This window comes from Heterocephalus glaber, unplaced genomic scaffold (genome assembly GCF_053883595.1).
Source record: "Heterocephalus glaber isolate CG9 unplaced genomic scaffold, H.glaber_assembly_v1.0 deba00001673, whole genome shotgun sequence".
Taxonomy (NCBI): domain Eukaryota; kingdom Metazoa; phylum Chordata; class Mammalia; order Rodentia; family Bathyergidae; genus Heterocephalus; species Heterocephalus glaber.
This window is the reverse complement of record NW_028258410.1, coordinates 25,187,745-25,208,516: the sequence shown is the minus strand read 5'-3', so window position 1 is coordinate 25,208,516 and position 20,772 is coordinate 25,187,745. Positions and strand designations below refer to the sequence as shown.

Below are 20,772 nucleotides of genomic sequence, written 5' to 3'. Positions count from 1 at the left end.
TGTTTGTAAAACAGTGATAAAATGTCAAAATCAGAGAGATTTTCTAAGGATCAAATGTAATAACGGAGGTGAAAATGCTTGATAAATTCTAAGGAACCATTTATACATGTGGCATAATGATGGCATGCTCTTGGGACTGACTGCAGGTTAAGCAGGATTTAATGTGCCTGTGAACTATGAGGGCAAGAGATCAGGGCAGTACCTCCTTGCAACCTGCTGCCAGAGCTCATCCAAATCCCAAAGAAGAAAGGCAGACAGAGCCCCCAGAGTGATGCACTTAACTCTGCTTATATAGGCAAGGCCTGGATCAGGCTTACATTTGGATGACTTAATGGCAGCAATAACATAATTTGGCAACATGGGATTAATGATTCATTCTCAAAGTATTCTCACTGGTGACAGGCTGTTTCATAGCTTTACTTCAGAGAATTTTCCAGATATGAAGCAAAAATAGAAGTCACAGATAAAGAACATCTAATTGCAATTGATAAAACCCAAGTGAATCCCACTGGATGCATAACCCATGCTGGTGATCATTGCTGACAGTAAAGAAAGGAGGCTGGTTCTCGGGGATGCAATTCCTAAAAGCTGCACTCTTTAAAATGTACAGTGGCCTCTCAGTTATCCAAGGGCATATTATCCCCAGCGTGGCTTATTGGAGGCAAATCTTACTGTGCTAGAAGTTCATCACTGTCTATTTAATGACTTCTTTTGTTGAAGTTTCTCTGTCTTTACTTTGGCTTTGCATGTATCTGGCACCCACTAGAAAAAAACCTTTGAAACCTTGACTATGAGCTGCTACCTCTATGTCCCAGAAGGTTTTAAGTATTGCAAGCATCTCTGATTGTAGAGGTTTTGCCAAGAGGACACAAGGAAAAGATAAGGAAACTGGGCAACTTTCCCACTCTGTTAAAGTCTGGTATGCACAATCTACCTGCTTGATTGTGCTGGAAGCAAATTCTCAGAACGATTGGCTATTTTTAAGATAGAATTGAAGTCCAAGAAAGAATTTGGTAGGAGAGCATCTGGATACTTCATTAGATTCAAGCCTCCAGACTTTACAAATTGCATCCCAAAGCACAGAAAGTGTTTGTAATTGTGATCATGAACTAGTTTGGCAGTCTTCAAGGACTGAAATTGTAGTGAACAGGAGGGGAGTGAGAAGCCTGGGGAGAAACAAATGCTGTTGCTGACATTTTTTTTTAATGAAAAAAAAATGTGTATTCCAGATATTTTACACTAGTAAGTGTAATGTTGATACAGGAAAAAAGTACATAGCCTGGATGATTAAATCATGGTCTCCCTCCTTATATCTTAAAAAGGGGAAGCAATAATCACTATAAACCAGAGAGGCTCCACAGTAAATGGCAGCCAACCAGGAAAAGGGAAACTACTCCCAGCATCTAAGCTGGAGCAAATGTTTCAGAGAATTAGTATACAGGGACCAGAAGAAGATGATGAGATGACCTAGTGATGTCAGGAAGCCATGATCTAGTCCAGACTGGAGAAACTCAGAGGTCAGGATCATGCAGCAGAAGGTAGGATTCCAGAACTGTGAAGGGAACTGGAACCACGGGATGGACACAGTTGCTATCAAAGAAAACTTCTTCCTGCCCCTTGTTCCACTGCCTCTAACTCATGTCTTCCATTGGCCAAGCCCAGAGGTCATTTGGCACAGGGGTAGAGGAAATGCACCTGCATGTCCCAGCAGAGGAGGCCCCTAAAGAAGGATGGATGTGAGACCAGCATGGGCTTCCTATGAGTAAATGATGCTACGCTCACCTCTTTGCCACTTGTGAGAGATGTCTGGACTCCTAAATCAGGGCTAAGGGCTAGTATATGTCCTGATTTCAGCAAAGTCAAGGCTGCAACAAATTGTCACTGGTTTGTAGGATAGCTAGGTATTAAGCTGAGATTTTCCAAAAGATGGCAAATGAAGGGTCATGCTGCCTTACCAGATATAAAACATTAATATATTAACGATAGAGTCAGCATGTAATAGGGCTCTCAGTACAACCTAGGTTATTGTTTTACACTCTTTGCCTATGCTACCTTGTTTAATCCTCACTGAAACTTTAAGGAACAGGTTCTATCATTATACCTATTTCACAGATATTGAGGCTCAAAGAGGCCAAGCAACAGTTGAGCTGAACTATGGACCCTCCCAGCCTAGCACAGAATTTTTTCTCTTTAAACAACTATATTGCTCTGCTACCTCTATAGAAAGTAAGTAGGGGGAGAGATTGCTCAGACATAATTTCGGTAGTCTTTGCTCAAATATCAGGAAAAAAGAAACAGACTAATATTAAAGAGCTCTGGGATCATCTTGACCAGCCAGATAAAAATTTCTTTGTATTTATATCTCTCCCTGCTGGGTCTGCCCCCTGCTGTATCAAACAGTTCCAGTTTGTACCTCCCTTTTCTTGAAGATTATGTCTTCTTGTGTCCTCCCACCAGCATATTATATTCTAATATCTAAGAGATTGATGAACATGTCATATGAATCTTGTTATGTGAGCCAAATTATACAGGCTTTGCTTGAATGATATTTAAACTTGACCTTTTTAACTTAAGTTCCTTCATGCTTTTCTCGTTTCTTATATATCAACCATCATCTACAAACCCTTAAGACTTGGAGTGTAGTTTTATTATTAATCTTTGAGTTTTCTCCTTAAGACTTTCCTTGATATTTAGCAAACAAAGCATCTCATAATTCTGTAGGGAGACAAGTTTTGCTCAAGTTTAGGTGACTGTTTTCTGCTTTCTTCCAATACTCCTTTTTCGATCTCACTGCCTAAATTTTAAAAATTGCTGACTATCTCTCCCTCACACCTCAGAACAGTGCCTCTTTCACTGGATCTGGCTGATAATGGACTGCTTAGGAAGGATTATTCCATCATTGTTTTAAGTGACATCACTTAGGATGTTTCCCAAGTAATAAATAAATTGCCTCAATTCATCATATGACAGTAATTGCTTTTAGCCAAGATTTAACTTGGAGTCAATGTCAAGTAGTTGAAAACACTACAGAGATACAAGTTTTTCAAAGATAGCTGTACCCTTGCTATAGAAAACCATTTAATAAGTATTGAGTTAAGTGTAAGAAGATACACATTTCTAATATTCTACATTCCTTCAATATTACCTAGCCAGCCCTAAGAGGTTAGAATTGACTTCATCACAGCCCATACAACTAAATCTGCTAAATATTACTGATGGAAGGTGCCCTCATTTTCAGCCTTAAATGGAGGTTAGCACCCTGTGAAATGAGAATCATGTTAATTGATTGTTTGAACGTGCTTCGGCCACTCAAATAAATCATTTCCCCAGTGCTGATTCTGCTTCATTCCATGTGACTCCTGAATCTGTATTTCTGGATGGACTTTGTTTGCACAGTAAATGCCCTGTGTAGGTCAAATTCCAGTTCCATCGTGAGTGGTTCTATGAGATAGCTCTATGACACCCATATGGAAAATCTCTAGGAGCAAGAAAACCCTTTATTCAAAAATGTGTTTCTATTCATTCATATTTAGCATCCTAGACTTAAGTAAGAGTAACCATGCCCACTGATGCCACATGCAGTCACTGACACTCCCCTTGTAGAGGAGGATCTAGAAATCCTTTCATAACTCCTGATGACCTCAACTGTTGTCTAAAGCCCTGAGAGCCCAACCTTATGAGTATCTCCAGGACGTAGTTGGGTAAAGAGAGAGAATTCAGTCTGTGACTGCAACAGACCTTTAAGCTAAACTAGAGCTGGGTATAAGATTGCCTAAGAAATCAGGCATAGGATGTACTTTGAGGATCGAGTTATTATCAGGCCACAGTCAAGGTTAACTGCCTGGATGTGATGAGTTAGGCGTCGAATCTAAAGTAAGAAAGGATTAGCAGTCAGCGTTGGCCTTGAGTTTGTGATGTTCTGGCATGCAGTCAGTCTGCATCCATGGCAAGAGCTCAAGCTATGCCTAAAGTTATGGCTAGATGTTAACGTTAACTAGAAACACAAGTTAGCCCATGGTAACTAGACAAGCCAAATCATCTTCAAATGTACTATATCCAACAGTACCTTTTCAACCCCTGGGCACAGAGAAAAAGTCCTGGACATTGTCTAACCTGAGAGATGCTTGGTTATAATGATGATAGTGTAGGCAGCAGTGCTAGGCATGGGAGGTAATAAGGAGACACTGCTGCCATCTTGGGACTCACTACTTGTTGAGAGAGAGAAGTGTGCAGACTGAAAGTCAAAGATCCAGGTAGTGGGTGCTCATACTCTGGTGTGTCCAGGAAAGGGCAGATACAACTCTGCTTAGCTAAAGCTAGACAACACCCTTTGTTTCCACATGTTATCAGAGGCGTGGGGCACATCAAGACATCCCTGACCCCACCATGCAGTGTCCCCCGCTTCCCTGCCCACACTGGCTCCTGTGTGGTCTGGAGAGGCCTGGCCTGTGGGTGAGGATGAAGAGGCTAAACCCGCTCAGCACTGACAGGAGTGGCTCCTTGCTTGCAGAAATCTGCACTGAGTCTGGAAGCCAGGAGGCTCAAAGCTGCTTAGCCACCACCAACAGGGGCATCCACAGCCGGCGCTAGGGATGAAGGGTTTAGTCTGAAGAGCAGATGTAGGAGAGAACACACACTCTTTAGGATGCCCTGCGGCAAAGTGATAGTCCCTTTAGGGTTTCTCGGGCAGCACGTATGAGAGAGCACAGGTCACGCTGAATTGACTGTAATTCTTCCTGTGGAGTTCAGAGTGGGCCTGGGGCAAATGTGGGACAAGGGAAGCCTTCCCTGGAGCAGTCTTGGGCAGAACACAAACCCAGTCAGGGACGGCTGCAGGTACATAATCCCAAGACACAAGGAGAGCAGGTAACAACAGCCTGGTTGAGTGGCCAAGGGCACGCCAAGGCAGGACCAGTTGCACATGTTAGAACTATTCAAATACAGAAGGCAAAAACCAGACCAGAAAAGGGAGTGTCAAAGCCACAGAGTGGAGATCAGTCTGGGCCAAAAGAAGAATACAGCAAACAGGGGCCTTCAGGGGAGAGGCACAGTGGGCTAATGAGATGCTCTGGGAAGTCAGTGCTCAGCTGTGGTTGTCTTGAGGTCTGTCTATAGCAAAGGCACAGCATTTGAGGCTCGACTGCTGACCACAACCCTGTGCTCCGGTTCACTGCATTTTACAAGTATATTAGCTTCCTAGGGACTGTGGTTGCAAATTACTACAACATGGTAGCTTAAAATACCAGAGATTTATCTTCACTTCCGGAGGCTAGGTGTCCAAGATCAAGGTGGGGTTGTGCTTCCTCTGAGGTAGGGGGTAGAATCTTTCCTTGCCTCTTCCTAGCTTCAAGGTGGTTGGTAATTCTAGTGTCCCTTGCTATGAAGATGCATTATTCCAGTCTCTGCCTCTGCAATCATACGGCAGTCTCCTTGTATGTGTCTGTCTTCACATGTTTTCCTCCTCTTGTAAGGAAAACAGTCATATTGGATTAGGGTCTACCTTTCTGACTTTGTTTTAAGTAATCATATTTGTAAAGACTCTCTTTCTAAATAATGTCATTCTCCCAGGTACTGGGGTTATGACTTCAACGTATCTTTTTGGGGGACACAATTAACACATAATTCCAAGTTAAGCTGATCATGATGATCCAAGTAGCCTGGGAGTGGGCTACCATCAGGAGAGAAATTTTAGCATTTCACTAAGTAAAATGCAAACACTAAGAGGGTCCAGGCCCACTGGACAGCATATGGGAAGAAAAATAAGACTCCTGCTTGGTTGTGGATTCAACAGAACATAAACCTTCTGGAAAGAACAGCATGTCCTGGCTTTCTGTCTGGATTGCAGAGCAGATGCACCAAGGCCTGGGTCTCTCCAGGGTTCTTACTCAAAAACAAAATTCAATTCTTTCTAAACCATTCCAGACAAATTGATCCCTCAGGGGATGACTGTTTTACCTGACCCCACAGGGCAGGAAAGGAGACAAGAGGTGGAGATTTACCCAGCTGTGGCAGCTTAATACAGATCTTGTCTCTGCAACATGCACCTTGCAGCAAGCATCAGAGTGCCTGGAAATGAGGGAACGTGTGCTGAAAGGAGAGAGAAATCTATAGCAAGGATTAGCAGAAATTGAGTAGGATCAGAGAGAGAGGAACTGGTAAACATGCAGCATGGAATTCAGATTAGGACATCTAAGCCAAGTGAAGGTAATAAAACCAGCAGCAAGCACAGCATTGATTGTTGAGATTCTAGCCAAATCCACCATAAACATGTTTTCTTTTTGCTAGCCTTTGTCCCTTGGCTTTTGAAAACAGAAACATTGAATCATTGTGTTCTGTATAAAAGCTGACCTATCTCCCTCCCCACAGTAAGGGTGAAAAGCACTCTGCTATTCACAGGAGATAACGAGGGTAGAAGTAGAGGTCTGAAGTGGTAGCCCCAGCTCTGGCTGATCATGGTTCACTCTCAGTCTCTCCCCATGATTCTTTCTCACAGCCTGACCTGTCCTGTGCCAGCAGCGTGTGAAGGCAGGTCACGCACTGGTGTTTGAAGGACCAGTCCCAGCAGGCTTTGGAGGTACCCTATTCAGTGGTTCTGGGGAACCAGTGTCAAGGAAGCTTGGCATGTCGGGCCCCATGGAGTTTAAATACTGGGTGGAAATACTGCTCAGAGACTCCTAATCAGGTAACAAAATAGAAAAAGGTGAGCAAGATGGATGAGGTGCTCAAACTATCACAGAGTAGAGGCAGAAGGTAGACAAGGGTGAGTTTATCATGCCCAGCACATGCTCTGTAAATGTTAATCATCTCCCCACTTATCAGACTATCCATGCAGGAGGCCAAGGGAGTGACTTCCTGTGCGCTGAGCACAGGGAAAGAGCTAATAGGGTCCAAACAGCTCCAAGGAATATGCTTATGCTGTGAATGTGTGCCAAGTTCAAGAGGGATCCTCAGCCAGGGGTGGAGGCAGGGCCTCCGTACTGATTGGTACTGCCAGTTGGCCATCTCCTGTAGGTGCAGAGGGTCAGGGAAGGTTTTGTAGAGATCCAAGATGGTTAGGCAGGCCGTGATGGAGGGCCTCTCAGCAAAGGGAGGCATATGGGTGTGAGACAAAAAGTATCACTGAAGTGGTCAGTATGATTGGGGCACAGTATGCAGAGGAGGAAATAAAGTTGGGGAGATGGAGAAGTGGCAGGGACTAGGTCATGAAGGGTCTTTGATTCAGGGTAGTAATTCCAAAGTCCAAAAGTGCATTTAAATCAGGCTTGGACTCTTATTTCTGGAGCCTCGGTGGGGGTTTCTGGCTTCAGTGGGGGTACATGTTGGAAGCAGACTAATGGTAAGAGGGGGAGACCAGCTAGGAAGCTGTGACTTTAATCCAAGCAAGACTTTATGTGTCTCACACATGAATAGTAGTGGAGGTGAAGAAGGAGAGACAGATCCAAGAGAGATCTGAGGCCACCTGGATCAGATATGATGGAAACTAGATATTGAAGATGGGGAGGGAGAAAGAAGGGAAGCTCAAGGCTGGGTTCCTGAATTTAATGGCAGTTTGGATGAAAGACTGTAGGCTAATTACTCCTTGGTTTAAAGAGAATATCTCAGGAGAGAGAAAGGTGCCATGAGAGCCTCATTCATAGATGCTCCTGATTAGATGCTTGTTTTGCAAGAAATATAACATTCACCTGCTACAGGAGAACACCCCACAGGGGAAGCGGCAGCTCTCCTAGGCATTAAGTCTAACGATTCAGAGTGAGGTTGGTGGGAGATAATGGCAGCCAGAAAGACGTCCCTACAGCCTTGTGTCTGACAAGCTCTGAATATCTGCTGTTGACGAGGATGGTATTGTGGTGCACCCGATAGGAGTACTGGAGACACCTCGCCCCTGCTCTGCAGGGCCACATGAGCAGCACAGCAGGCAAACTGTGGAAGGCCCTCTACAGCGGCCAGCTGGACGGCTGGATTTCACCTTCTCTGACCTCCAGCAGTGGCTTCTACTCCTGATCTACCGGCACAGCCCTGGCACGTGCTCTGAGATCAACTCCGGACTTAGATGAGGGAGACTGGAGACACTCCAGCTAAAGGCTCAGGGCCCTCAGCATCGTGTTGCCTCAGCTCTTGGTTCTGGTCTTGCCTCGGGCTGTTAGAGGAGCTGGAGAGGAGCTGGGGTGTCCTGCCTGCCTGTCTCCTCCCTCCCCACCAAGCATCGTCTCACCTGGTGGGTGCTCATGTTGAAGTTGTATCTGGCCCTCCCGTCTCCAGCCCCTATTCTCCCACCACCCGTTAACTCACACCAGAGGCACAAGTCCCTGGGAGGGCGGCAGGGGCCCTGGTGCGTCTAAGCCTGCAGGGCCCAGGCGGGGACCCTAGGGAGGCTGCTTCGCTATTCCCTCATCTCCTCTCCACCTACACTGTCTTCTCCAAAGGACTCAAACTCTTTCTGTTTGTGTCCAGGATTTGCAAGCTGAGCCTGGACAAGTTACCTTAGGGCCATTTGCAAAGCACTCCTGGGTAGCATATTAGGGCTTGGATCAAGTCACTGCAGCAGCGAGGCCCCAGTTTAAAGAATGGACAAAGAACTGATGCTAGAGAGTTTTAATATGCGATTCACAGGGAAGCAAGGAGTGATAAGGGGAGCTGTCCCCAGCACCGCTCAACCCTGGAGCTGGCCTAGGACTGACACGTCTCTTCTGCTGGCCTCACCTCACCACGATGGAGCCTGGCCAGGTCTGGAGCCACTTTGATTACGATTTCATAGATGCGGAAGCTGGGACTCAGAAAACCTGAGTGATTTGCTCAAGATCCCTCGATGCTAAGGAACAGGCGACTTGTCCGCTCCAAAGCCCTTCTTGTGCAACAGTGACAATGACCGCTGGGTATGGCCAGGGCAGTGAGTCCACACCTGCCCCTGGAGGCAACCTTTAGGGCAACGACTCTGGCCTCCAGACCGCCTACTATCAATCTCATACTGGGTAGAGAGGAGAGGCCTGGCTGAGCTATAGGAAGGCCAAGAAGAGGCATGGCTTCCATAGTGGTGGGCCTGGGCCAGACCCAGTCTGAGGAGGGGAAATAGCAAAGAATCAGTCACTCGTCCACTTCAGCCTCAAGTCAGCCCTGTCCAGAAAAATTCCAGTCCTGGCGAGAGAGGCTTCTGCTGCCTATTTCTCTCAATGCGAGCATCCCTGGCTTCTACCCGATAGATGCCTGCTACCCCCACCATACACATTCCCAAGACACCGACATATGTCCAGGGAGGAGGAGAAAAATGAAATAAAGGGAAGAGAACAATTGTGGAGCCTTAAACTGTGCATATGCTGTTCTCCTCACCAACTAGGTCCAAGAGGGCAAAGATGCTTCACCTCTGGGTTTGTGCTGTCCAAACTGGCAGCCACTAAGCCAATGTGCCTTCTGAGCACTTGAAATGTGGCTAGTATGAAAGAGGAATTGAATTTTAAAGCTCATTTTATTTCAACTAACTTACACTTAAAAACTGAAGCAATGAAAATGATGTTTATTCGTTGCACACAGTTTTTATCTTTTTAGGGCTATATTTCATTTTAACCATTGAAAACTTAGCAGCTGAATGGAGACATGCTCTAAATGTGAAAAACAGACCAGATTTCAGACTGAGTGCAGAAAAGAATGTAAGATATCATTCATTAATAGTTATTTTTAGTATATGCTTGCAGAACATAATGACTACATTCATTGTGGGGAGTTGATACATGTACAGATCACATCTTAATTCTTGTTTTTTATCGCCTACCCATCCCCCTCCCACTCTACAGTTTAAAAAAATTAGCTACCTCTTAAAATGATGTTATTTTGTGAATATGAAGTTAAATAAATTATATTATAAAATTAATGTTTTTTATTTTACTTTCCAAATGTCACTCCAAAAGTTAAAAATTATACCTATGCATCAAATTCTATTTCTATTGAACAATGTTTCTCTGGAGGTTCTTAACAGAGGATGACTTCATACTGCAGGGAATATTTGAGTATGTCTGGGGATATATTTGGTAGTCACAATGAGATTATGTTCCTGGCATCTCATGGGAATAAACTAGGGATGCTGCTAAACATCCTACAGGGCACAGAATAGCCCTTCACAGCAAAAAAAAAAAAAAAAAAAAAAAATTCTAACCCTGGATATGAAGATATCAAGGTGTCTAAGATAACACTCTTTGCTCTGGATTCTACAACATGAAGTCCTTAAAGGAAAGACCAGTAATCTGAAAACCTAGTGGGAGTTAGCTGGGAAAGAAGTTAAAGCTGTAATCACACCTAGTTTTTACAGTTAAGTATGGTTGTGGGTGCTATTATTCCCACTCCTTCAAGTGAAGAAAATACGGTCCAGGAAGAAATATGACTTAGCAAAGATCAGCAGGCTGAAAGTGCCAGAGCTAAGAGCCAAGCTCAGCCTCAACTCATCCCCAAAGCCAGCTGTCCCTGAGACCTCCCGTGGCTGTGCAGGTGTCCGGGCTGAAGCTGCTCTGGACAGAGGGGCTCGTGCTTACAGTCTGATATCCCCATCCCTCAGAGCCAAGCAGTTATTATCTACATCAGCCATTACTGTTACCAGGGCACAGACGTTAACAAAGACACCCTTTGAAAGGGACAGCCTGATCAAAGAGAAAGACTCAGAGGCACCTCACCCATCAAATGAAGCTGAGAAAAGGGGAGAAATAAATGGAACACAGTGGAATAAACCTGTCAGAGCAGGAACATTCAGACGCTTTGGAAGGCAAGAGGTAAGAACAAATGTGCCTGATATGGGATTGGCTCTGCTTAAAGAAAACATTATCTGAAGGCTCGCATGAGTAAAACTCAGAGAACAATGGCCAGCAGAAAAGCAGCTGTACATACACACTCCAGAGAAGCACAGTTTCTCCCTAAAACAGGTGTGGGCAAAGTGGCAAGAATCACTTCTCTCTCATTGTCTCTCTGCGTGTTCCCATGTTCCATCTGTGACTCACCTCCCTTGGGGCAAGGTGAGGCTGCTACTGCAAGGCATTCTAGGGTTACTGAATGTAATCTTTCTCTAATATGACCCTATAAGGTAAGCGTGATGATTAGTTTTCCAGGTGAAATAAGGCTACATGACTTCCGAGGATCAAATGAGAGAGAATGCTTGAGGAGTTGGGAGAGACTCGTTAGTTCACAGCAGTACCAAGGCAGAGACAGAACTGGGCCATAGTGAGTGTGATGGAGGCTCTACTCAAATCTCCTTTAATAGCCTGGTGCACCTACTCTGTAGCTGCTGTAGGTGCTGGCTGCAAATTGCTCACAATACCTCCTGCCCTGGAGAAGTTTCATCAGGCTGAAGGAATCAGTTCCTCAGGAGATCATGCACTTCATAGCAGCCCATAGCCAATGGCTGACTGACACCACAATACAAGTGCTATTCCCCTTTCCTCAAGGAAACCAACTCTGGAATAATTTACTGCAGAGACCCCTGTGGGCTCAGACTGATGCAGGTCTCCATATCTTTCCCTAGCTTCCGTTGACCCAGCACATTTTCCTCCCTTTCTTCCTTCTGAGAACATCTCTCAATGAATGGTCTGTATAATAATCCCCATCACATGCTCAGTGTTCAGGGGACCCAGTCTGACACGTTCACTGATAGTGATGTGTCTGCATTTGGGAAAGGAGGTAACAAGAGTGCACTGTGAGGACACCAAATGGCTGGACTCATGTGGTCACTGTCTGCTCTGCTTTCTCTCCCACTTTGAGAAACGAACGAGCTGGGGACTGGTAGAGAGGTGGGCATTGTTTGGGAAAGGACTCTGCGAGTGGTGGCAGTTCAAGGGTTGAAATCTCCAAGAAACTTCTCACTGAGCACAATGGGTCCCTGAAGCATAGAGAGAGGTCTGTTGGTGACTGCATTGACTTTCACCTCTAGGGCCCTGTGAGGAGCAACAGCCTCTGACACGGATGGGCTCTGCATCTTTTGAAGAATGGCACATAATTATGTGACATGAGCTCTACATACAGCGTGCTTCAAACATATTTGGTCTAGACTGGGCCTTCTCATACCAGCTCCTTTGACATTTATCATCTTGTTTAGCATCAGAATACACCTTCAGAAGACTACATGTAAGGCCATATGTAAAATCTACAGTGCAAATAGTGCCTCCTAAGAGGTAGGTATTACTACTCCTGTTTATCAGATGGGAAAAGTGGGGCTGACCACGCGTAAGGGCTGTATCAGGACCAAGAGTATACCCGAGACTGTGGCCAGATTCCCTAAGAAGAAATGTGTTAGGGTCAGTTCTTTTCCACCTCAGATCACAGCTCTGTTGTCCCTTCCCCTGTGAAGGTGTGGATCCCTTGGGTCCATGTGTGTCTGTTTTGAACAACGTGACTTGTGCCTCACAGCATTACTCACAATTGCACATTTATTTGTATGAGCTTTTAACCAAGGACTGTTTCTCTTTCTAGAAAGTCATATGAACATACAGAATATTCTTGTCCTTATTATTATATCCCTCAGTATATAAAACAGTGCCTGACACGCAATAGGTATTTAGTAAACGTTAATAAAATAAAGGAATAGCTAAGTGAAGAGATGGATGGATAGAGGGATGCATGGGTGGATGGGTGGACGGATGGTGGGTAGGTGGATGATTAAAGGGTGGGTGGGTGGATGAGAGGGTGGAGTGGAGGGACTGCCAGTTCCTCTCTGGTGCCCTGGACCTGGAGGACCCACCGTGCACGGGCCACTCTGCATTCCCTCCCATCTGCCCAGGGCTCTGGTGATCACCTGTGGTGAGGAGGCAGAGTGGAGTCCCCGGGGTCACCTGGGCGCTGCCCATTGGTGCTGACCACAAGGAAGCCAATCCCCAGGCAGCATGCAGAAGAGAAGGAGAGAAAGAAACACATGAAAACGTGAGGCACGGTGAGCCAAACTGCAAACCGTGTGGCTCTGAAGAGCTCACACTAAACAGTAAAAGGACATCATGATTTGACAAAATAGGGGCCTGAAATAGATTTTTAAAAATGAAACAAGAGTAAAAGCCACCATTTACCAAGCACCCGTGACATGCCAGCTACTCTGCCAAATTCCTCACATACAGTGTTTCTACGGCTTAGGACAACTCATGAAGGTCAGTAGTATTATAAATGAACATGCCATTTTTCCCACCAAATTTCATTCCCCCAGTCCTCCCTTTCTTCATAAATGATGCCACCACCCATGTAGCAAGCATCTTGCTCTATAAACCTAGGAATCCCCTTTACTCATTATTTCATCTGATCTCCTATTTATGATCAACCCCCAGGTCTTATTAATGTTACCTGAGAAAATCTCTTTAAGGTTCCTTTCTCTCCAGTATCATTCTCACTTAATTTAATCCACTCTTGTGTTTTTACTTGAGTCATTTAGGCAGCCTCTAATTTTTTCTCCTACCTCCAGGCTTGCTGTCCTTCTACCTGTTCTCTACCCTTTGAAACATATTCGTGCCCTCATTGTCCTCAAGCTAACTTTAAAACCCTTAACACAGCTCATAGATCCTCAGAAATGAGTCTCCTGCCTGCCCTTCCAACCTTGTCTCTCTCCACCCTCACCACCACACTTTCTGTTTCTCCCAAGTATAATAAACAACTTCCCATGGACAACAGTTCCCTCTCTTCTTGTCTAGGGCAGAACCTTGAATAGAATATATTCCTTCCTTCTTCTCCACTAGGCTGCAAATGCTCATCCTTCAGGTATCAGTTTGGAACTCCTTCCATCTAGAGAATGTCTCTTCTCTGTTTTCATATAACACCCCATTAATCCCTTACCACTGCAATAACCTCAGTGTATTATAAGTGGAACCTTTTCCTTAATTCTGTAGTCTCCTTGAAGATGGACAGTGTGCCTCATTTATTAGAGTACTTTTGTGGCCTTGCATTGTATCTGGCACATAGTAGGTCTTCAGTGAATATTTGTTGGATAAATGAAAGAATGAATAAAGAAATGGTGAACCAGAGAATATAATTTGCTCAAGATCACAAACCTAGTTCCTAGCAGAGGCTATATTCAAACCCTGGTTTGCTTGGCTTCAATGTTCCAGCCATTTCAAACCTACCACCTGCCTCTGAAGAAAGTGATGCAAAAGCCTAGAAAGTGTCTTATGCTTGTTCAGAGGCTACAAGTTTCTCTAGGCATTCATCAACAAAACTGCAAAAGGTCCTTATGCAAAATATATATAGAGAGAGGTAGGACATTGCACACTAAGTGGTAAATAGGAAATTCATCATTTCAGAAATAATGCAAGTGGCCAGCTTGATGAACAGCCATGAGATATTATAAAATACAACCACTAGTAAACATTAATCATAATACTGCTCCCTTGAAGATACAGGGAACTTTGTCCCTTTGAAAACATTCTAAGGGGGTCAGAAAACTACAGCTTGTGGGTGAAACCCAGCCCCTAGTACCTTTTTCCTGTGTGACACAAGCATGTTTTTAACATTTTTTAATATTGGGGGAAAATAAGAGTAATATTATGTGACACACGAAAAATAGTATAAAATTCAAATTTTAATGTCTGTAAACAAAATCTTGCTACGACACAATTACACCTGTATGTATTATCTATGATTGCTTTTGTGCTTTAATGATAAACTTGATAGGCCTGACAAACACCATAAGGCCTGCAAAGTTGAAAATATTTGCTATGGAGCCTCTTGCAGAAAAGTGCTAAGCCCCGTCATAAGTGGTTGTTTATATCAGCCTCGTTCAATTTGTTTGAGGCTGGCAAGACAAGACTCTTGGTTTCACATGTCAGAAAAAGAAATAAAAGACTTGAGAGAAGAAATGACTCATATATTCTGACCCGGCCTCTTTTAGCAGCCTCCTAATTGTTTTCATTCTGCAGCCTTGTTCTTGCCTTTGTCTTCTCTCAGCCATTGTCTAAGCTGCAACTACAGTGTTTCTCCAGAAAAAGGCCACCTGCTTAAGTACTTCCAGGGCTCCCCCTATCTCAAAATGATGGTCACAAAAATACTATGGGCTCTGCAGAGTCCTGGATGACCTGGCCACTCATGCCACCTCTGCTTCACCTCTGACTGTCCTAAACTCCTCTGGTTACACTGGCATGCTAGCCATCCAGCCTTTGCTGTGTTCCATTTGAATTTGGCTCCAGACTTTTTTGCCTCCAGTAATTTGCATATCTACTTCTTTGACTTGGAAGACTATCCTGCCTCCCTCTCTAGCCTTATTCAATAGGATACTTTTCCCTTTTTTTTCCAAACATGGCTTAGTGTCCACACACGGTGAGAAAGCATATGCTATGTTGATTTACATTTCCCGTCTCCATGCTCTGATGGCATCCTGCACTTCCCTTTGTCATAGCCCTGATAACCCTATATTGATATACATGAGTTGGCTCTTCCACCAGCTGCTACATTTTGGGTGCTTATTATACACCAGATACTGCACTAAGCACTTCATATGCATTCGTCCATCAAGTTCTTGCATTAGCCCTGTGAAATAAACGGTGTTATTGTCATGGGTTTATAGATGGTGCAGATGAGACAAAGAGCAGCTAAGTGACTTTTTCTGTTGGGAATCTGAGAGTTTCCACAACCAAAGACGAAATTCTTAACTTCTCGGGAATGAGGAGCACATGTCAATATTAGTTGCACTTAAGAAATATTTGCTAAAAACTAACTGAATGTATGAAACTCTGAGTCTGTACTTTTTTTGATGTACTAGCTGTATCCCTTGAAAAAATACATGTATTTCTAATTTTCAGTTTATATATGAAGTAGGGGTAATACTAAATATCTCACGAAGTGATTCAAGAATTAGAAATTAAACAGTTAAAGGATTCATTTCATTGGCAGGTCTAGAAGGGGTGTCTTCCTTTCTCACCCTCTAGGGCAACAGTCCATGCTCTGTTTAGCTTCAATGGTCAGCTTGCACGTGTAAGAACAGAGGAACAGCTGGACAGGTGTAAGGACAGAAAGAGATTTTCCTAGTGTGGGAGGCAGAAGAGAAGTAACGGATTGTGGATGGGCTTCAATAGCGCACAAAGGGAAGCAGAAACAGGAAAAGGTGTTACATATGCTAGAGACGACTACTGCTTACCAATGTCATTTCCACTTCTTAGCTGTATAGAATATGTTTAGTCATCCTGCAGGTAGGCTATATCATGTGACAAGTTCTCATTAAGGCCACGGAAGTGAAGCAGCAGGTATTTAAGATCAAAATTTCCAAGTCAGGTATTTAAGATCAAAATTATTACCTGCATGGTTTCTCTTTTTCTACTGTGGTCACATATATTATAGATGACATGGCAACAAATAAACCTGTATGGTATTAAGATACTGAGATTTGGGTACTGATGAGTCATTGCAACAAAGCCTACCTTATCTTGACTGACCCAGGTGGAAAAGAGACGGTGGTGTCTTGGTTTCTCCTATATCACCTGGTTTCCCACCGTATGACTGTTTCACTGGAAGATTCATGACCCTTATCTCTTTGCAGTTTTCAGGTGCTGTTCTGTGTATGTATGCCTATATGTCAGCAATGAATTAAAAAACTGAAACCATGAAAAAAGGAGGCAAGAATGTGAAATTTCTCAGACTTCCTTTGTGACCTTTTTTCTCTTCTAAAGCAGTGAATATTGAGGGCAGAGAGATATTGCTAAGCTACAGACGGCCCTGGAGCAGACAACCTTGAAGACAAACTTATTTCTTGGTTTATTAGCTTCAATATGTTGTGTAAGGGAAAAAAGCTGAGGGCTCTTTGAGTGATCTCATCTTGTGCTCCAGATTCCATATCTTAACTTGGGCACCAATGAAAAGAATCCAAAGACTGTCATACCCTAAAATTTGTCTTATCAGCTCTTGCTGGATAAGGGGTGCGGGAAGGGGCTAAAAATTAAGAAACAAGATCCTATCAGGAGTCCATGGATTTTCACCAGTCAAGTAGTGCCATGAATCAGATCCGAGTTACAGTTCTTAGGGACCTTGAGCAGCTGCTCTTTATTTAGCCCTTCGGTACCCGTATGGCTTCATTTCTTGAGTAGGATAATAATGGTGACCAGTATTTATTTATTGCATAATATGTGCCAGACTTCACTTCTGTTACATCATTCTAAGTTCATGTCTACAAATGCAGCTCTGAGACTGGCACACAGAAGGTGGTTACTTTTTGAAAACCTCTTTTTCCCCCATTTGAACATTATATTGAGATCCTACCAACGTGGCTCAAAATCTCTTTATTTTGTACCCTATTTCTAGCTTAACACTAATTTTCCTCTTTCCTAACTCCCAAATGTAAGTGGGTTCATTTTCCTTTTGTAAGATCCAACTTCTTTGCACCACAGTCTTATCCCAAAGTCAACACAGATGTGTCAGGTCTGAAGTAGATAATTCTCATTTCTCATTAATAGGGATGGACTGGGACTCCTAAGGAATGTTCTGGGAGGATAGAAGTTGGTGTTTGCTTCTCCTGGACTCTACCGTACCAGCTTTGGTTTTCCTGAATGGGGTGTGGAGGAAGTTTGTTGGGAAGGGGAACAGTTTGAGTGAATTTAGAGAGTAGTGGATAGGAGAAGGACAAGAGAGACCACAGAGATGTGCCAGAAAGCAAGAAAAATACTAAAGAAAGAGTTGAGATATTTAAAGATCATCTTTATGTTAATTTGTGGTGTCCTTATCATATAGTCCTCTTCTTCCACCTTCTCACAAAAACTTCAGAAAAGCCATATTGTTTCTTTGACATTTTAGGACCAAGAAGACACTTGGTAAGAGCAAAAAAGACCATGGGTCAAGGAAATCTTGTTATAATTGTGCAATCTCAGTGCTCTCAAGCTGAAAAATTCATCTCCATGGACTTTGCTGAGGACAAACAGAAGTGTCCTGCTCCAACTCTCCAAACATACTCTGAGCTTTCCCTTCTGAAAGTGAGACAGACTTACAAGACTGAGAGACATCCAAGAATTTCCACCATACTATCTCACTACAATTTTTTTTCCTCTCACAAGTGATCCTTTTTATGGACCCCACCCCAGCTGCTGTAGCTAGATTTAGGTATGCTATGGTCCTGGGATTCTCCTGAACTTCCTGGGCAGATGTGCAGGAAAGGACAGTGCCATGGTCAAAGGCTAGCAAATGGAGGAGCAAACTCCTACATACAGAGCCAAAAAGTCTATGATTGTTGTTCACGGTCTCATCAGAGCACAATTTACAGATAAAAAGGTCAAGAACTGACAGCTGAGGCCAGCATCATTCTTGAAACTTTCCAGTTTCTGCACTTTGAATCTAACCTGAGTCATTTACCAGATGACTCGTGTGTAGAAATGTATAAGAAACCAGACACTGGCTTTCGTTATAGTTTAGACCTAGAATATTCTCTCAAAGCCTCATGTGTTCAGAGGTGGGACTTGTGGACGGTGAGTGGATCACAGGGCCCTGTACTTTTCAGTGGACTTAGTCATTGACTGGAAGGGTGTATTTTTGTCTCCAGCTATTTCCTTCTCTCTCTGCTTCCTGGCAGCCATGGGTAGAGCACCTTTTCCTCCACCACATCCTTCTGCCATCCCATTTCTGCCTTGAAGTCAGCCAACCATGGATTAAAAGTGTGAGCCAAAATAAACCTGTCCTTTCATTGAGGGTGTTGGGTATTCTGTCCCAGCAATGAGAAAGTGACGAGGACAGCTTTCTTCAGAAAACACAGAGGACCTATACTTCGTAGGTCAGGATCTCATCAGAGACTCAGAAGGCCAGGATGGAAAGAAACTCATTGTTTATTGGCTATTATGTTTTTGAATATTTAGTGGAAAAGATGAATGATTCTGGGTTTAAAAATGACATGATAAGCTCACAGATGTTAAGTTACTTGTCTCAGGTCAAACAATGAAGTTTTGGAGGTAGGATTGAATCCAGGAATCTCTGATTTCTTAGCATCCCATGGAGCCTGGCAAGAAAGCTGTATAAGACAGGACCTTCCATATAGAATTGGATCATTATGGGATGAGGGTTTCCTAATGGTAGCAGGTGATTCCTACATCTCATTTGGCATCTCATCCCACCTATGGCTTGTTATTCAGTGGACAAGGAAGCCATGGACACACAATCCTCTTCTGGTCCCCAGTTTTAGCATCAGTATAATGCAGGCATCTTCCTGAAGAATGATTATTTATTGCCCCTGCCAATCCTTTGGGAGTAAAGATCCATTATAGAGAGGGGAGAGAAAAATCCTGGATGAAATGCTTCACTTCAGGGTTAGCTGTTATAAAAAGAAGACATGTTTACAAAACACCATTGCCCAAGCCTACTGCTTGTTGTCATTGGGTAATGGTTTCAGCCCATCAATATCAACGGATGTAATGGAACTACTGGGGACCGTGGTCCCTTATCTCATGCCTCATTATTGTGAAGTTTAGCTTTCAGCACCTACTCCAAGGGAGTTGTTTTAATGGGATCGTTACAGAGTGTTTACTGGATTAAAACTGTGGCTGTCTTCTGCAAAGCAACTCTGCAAATGGCTTTATGGGTTCCCAGATTTATTTTGTCTGAATGACTCGGCTCAGTTTGCAAATCAAATCAAAGCTGATTCTTCTAACTGCCACTCCTGCGCACCCAGCAGGAATCTGCAGAGCCAGCTGTGCTCCCTTAAAGGCTGGCACCAGAGATGGGAGCGCTGCTGCCTGCTGGCAGCCAGACTGCTTCCAACCAATGGCAGGAGGCACATAGGCGGATACCTGCTTGACCCTATGTGAGGTTGGGGGAGCAGATCAGAGGAAGAAAATTTTATTTTCTGGAAGGAGAAAAGACAGACAGGATTCTGTGGCCTCAAGGATCGATGGGCAGAAATAATAAGCAAATTTGGACCCATAATATTGAGGCTCTTTGCAACTGAAGTGTCCAAAAGTGTAAGCAACTGCCTGGGGGAGCAGTGAGATTCCTGTCACGACAGAGACCAGGCAGGGACTGGCTGGCCTTTTTGTCAGTGGGGGTTTTAGGTCGCAGAGTTGACTTTCTATCCCAATTTTCCACCTATTTTTCAAGAGAATGGTCATGCCATACAGCTTGCACTGAAAAAAAAATGTGACTACAGAAGGATAATGTTCTGTTGGCCATCCATCCATCCATCCACCCATCCAGCATCCATCCACGGGTCTAATGAAGCATCCATCTACCCATCTATCCATGTATCTGTTCGTGCACCCATTTATCCATGTGTTCATTCAAACATTTTATTGAGCACCAATACAGGCCAACACCTGGAGGTATCACAGTGTTTAAAATAGGCATGGTGCTTGTACTTACGTCAGAGTCTAGCAGGGAGATAAATGCTAAACATGAAGACAAAGAAATACATGTTTATAAGTTGAGAGGGAAAAAAAGTACAAGGTATATATTGAGGATGAAAAATGTTTTGGATATATATTAGATTGGAGATCAGGATAGTCCCTCACAGAAAGTGAGGTTTAAGCCACATCCTGATGTTTATCCATTAAATAGACATCCGTGGTGGCTAGAGTATTTTAGGATGCGCAAAGGCCCTGAAGTTGAAAGAAACTTAAGTAGCCGAAGCATTTTAAGTAGATCCCTGTGCTGGAATGTAATGAATAAGAGGAGAGAAGCCTCTGTGATGCTGGAGGATGAGCAGCAGTCACAGAATGTAGACAGGACTGTTGGGGACAGGGTTTTGGGTTATGGGTAAGATAAAGCAGCAAAGTGAACAGAAAGGTATGGGGAAGTTGGCAGGAGAATCCGTGAGTGAGGAATCTTACAGAAGACTTGCCATCAGTTTCTCAAGGAGGAGCTGACTGG

The 20,772-nt window shown here is 43.8% G+C and overlaps 1 protein-coding gene across 18 annotated transcripts in view; it reads right to left on the bottom strand.

Moving 5' to 3' along the window:
* Positions 1-20,772, bottom strand: part of Ptprt (protein tyrosine phosphatase receptor type T) — a 1,083,111-nt gene that overhangs the window by 166,749 nt on the left and 895,590 nt on the right. For 10 of the 18 annotated variants that reach the window (XM_087197882.1, XM_087197888.1, XM_087197890.1 and 7 more), the window contains exon 14: positions 12,764-12,820. The exons of the other annotated variants lie outside the window; for them this stretch is intronic. In XM_087197882.1, coding sequence (XP_087054008.1) covers positions 12,764-12,820 — 57 coding nt within the window. The remainder of the gene's footprint in view (positions 1-12,763; positions 12,821-20,772) is intronic. 18 annotated transcript variants of the gene reach the window in all.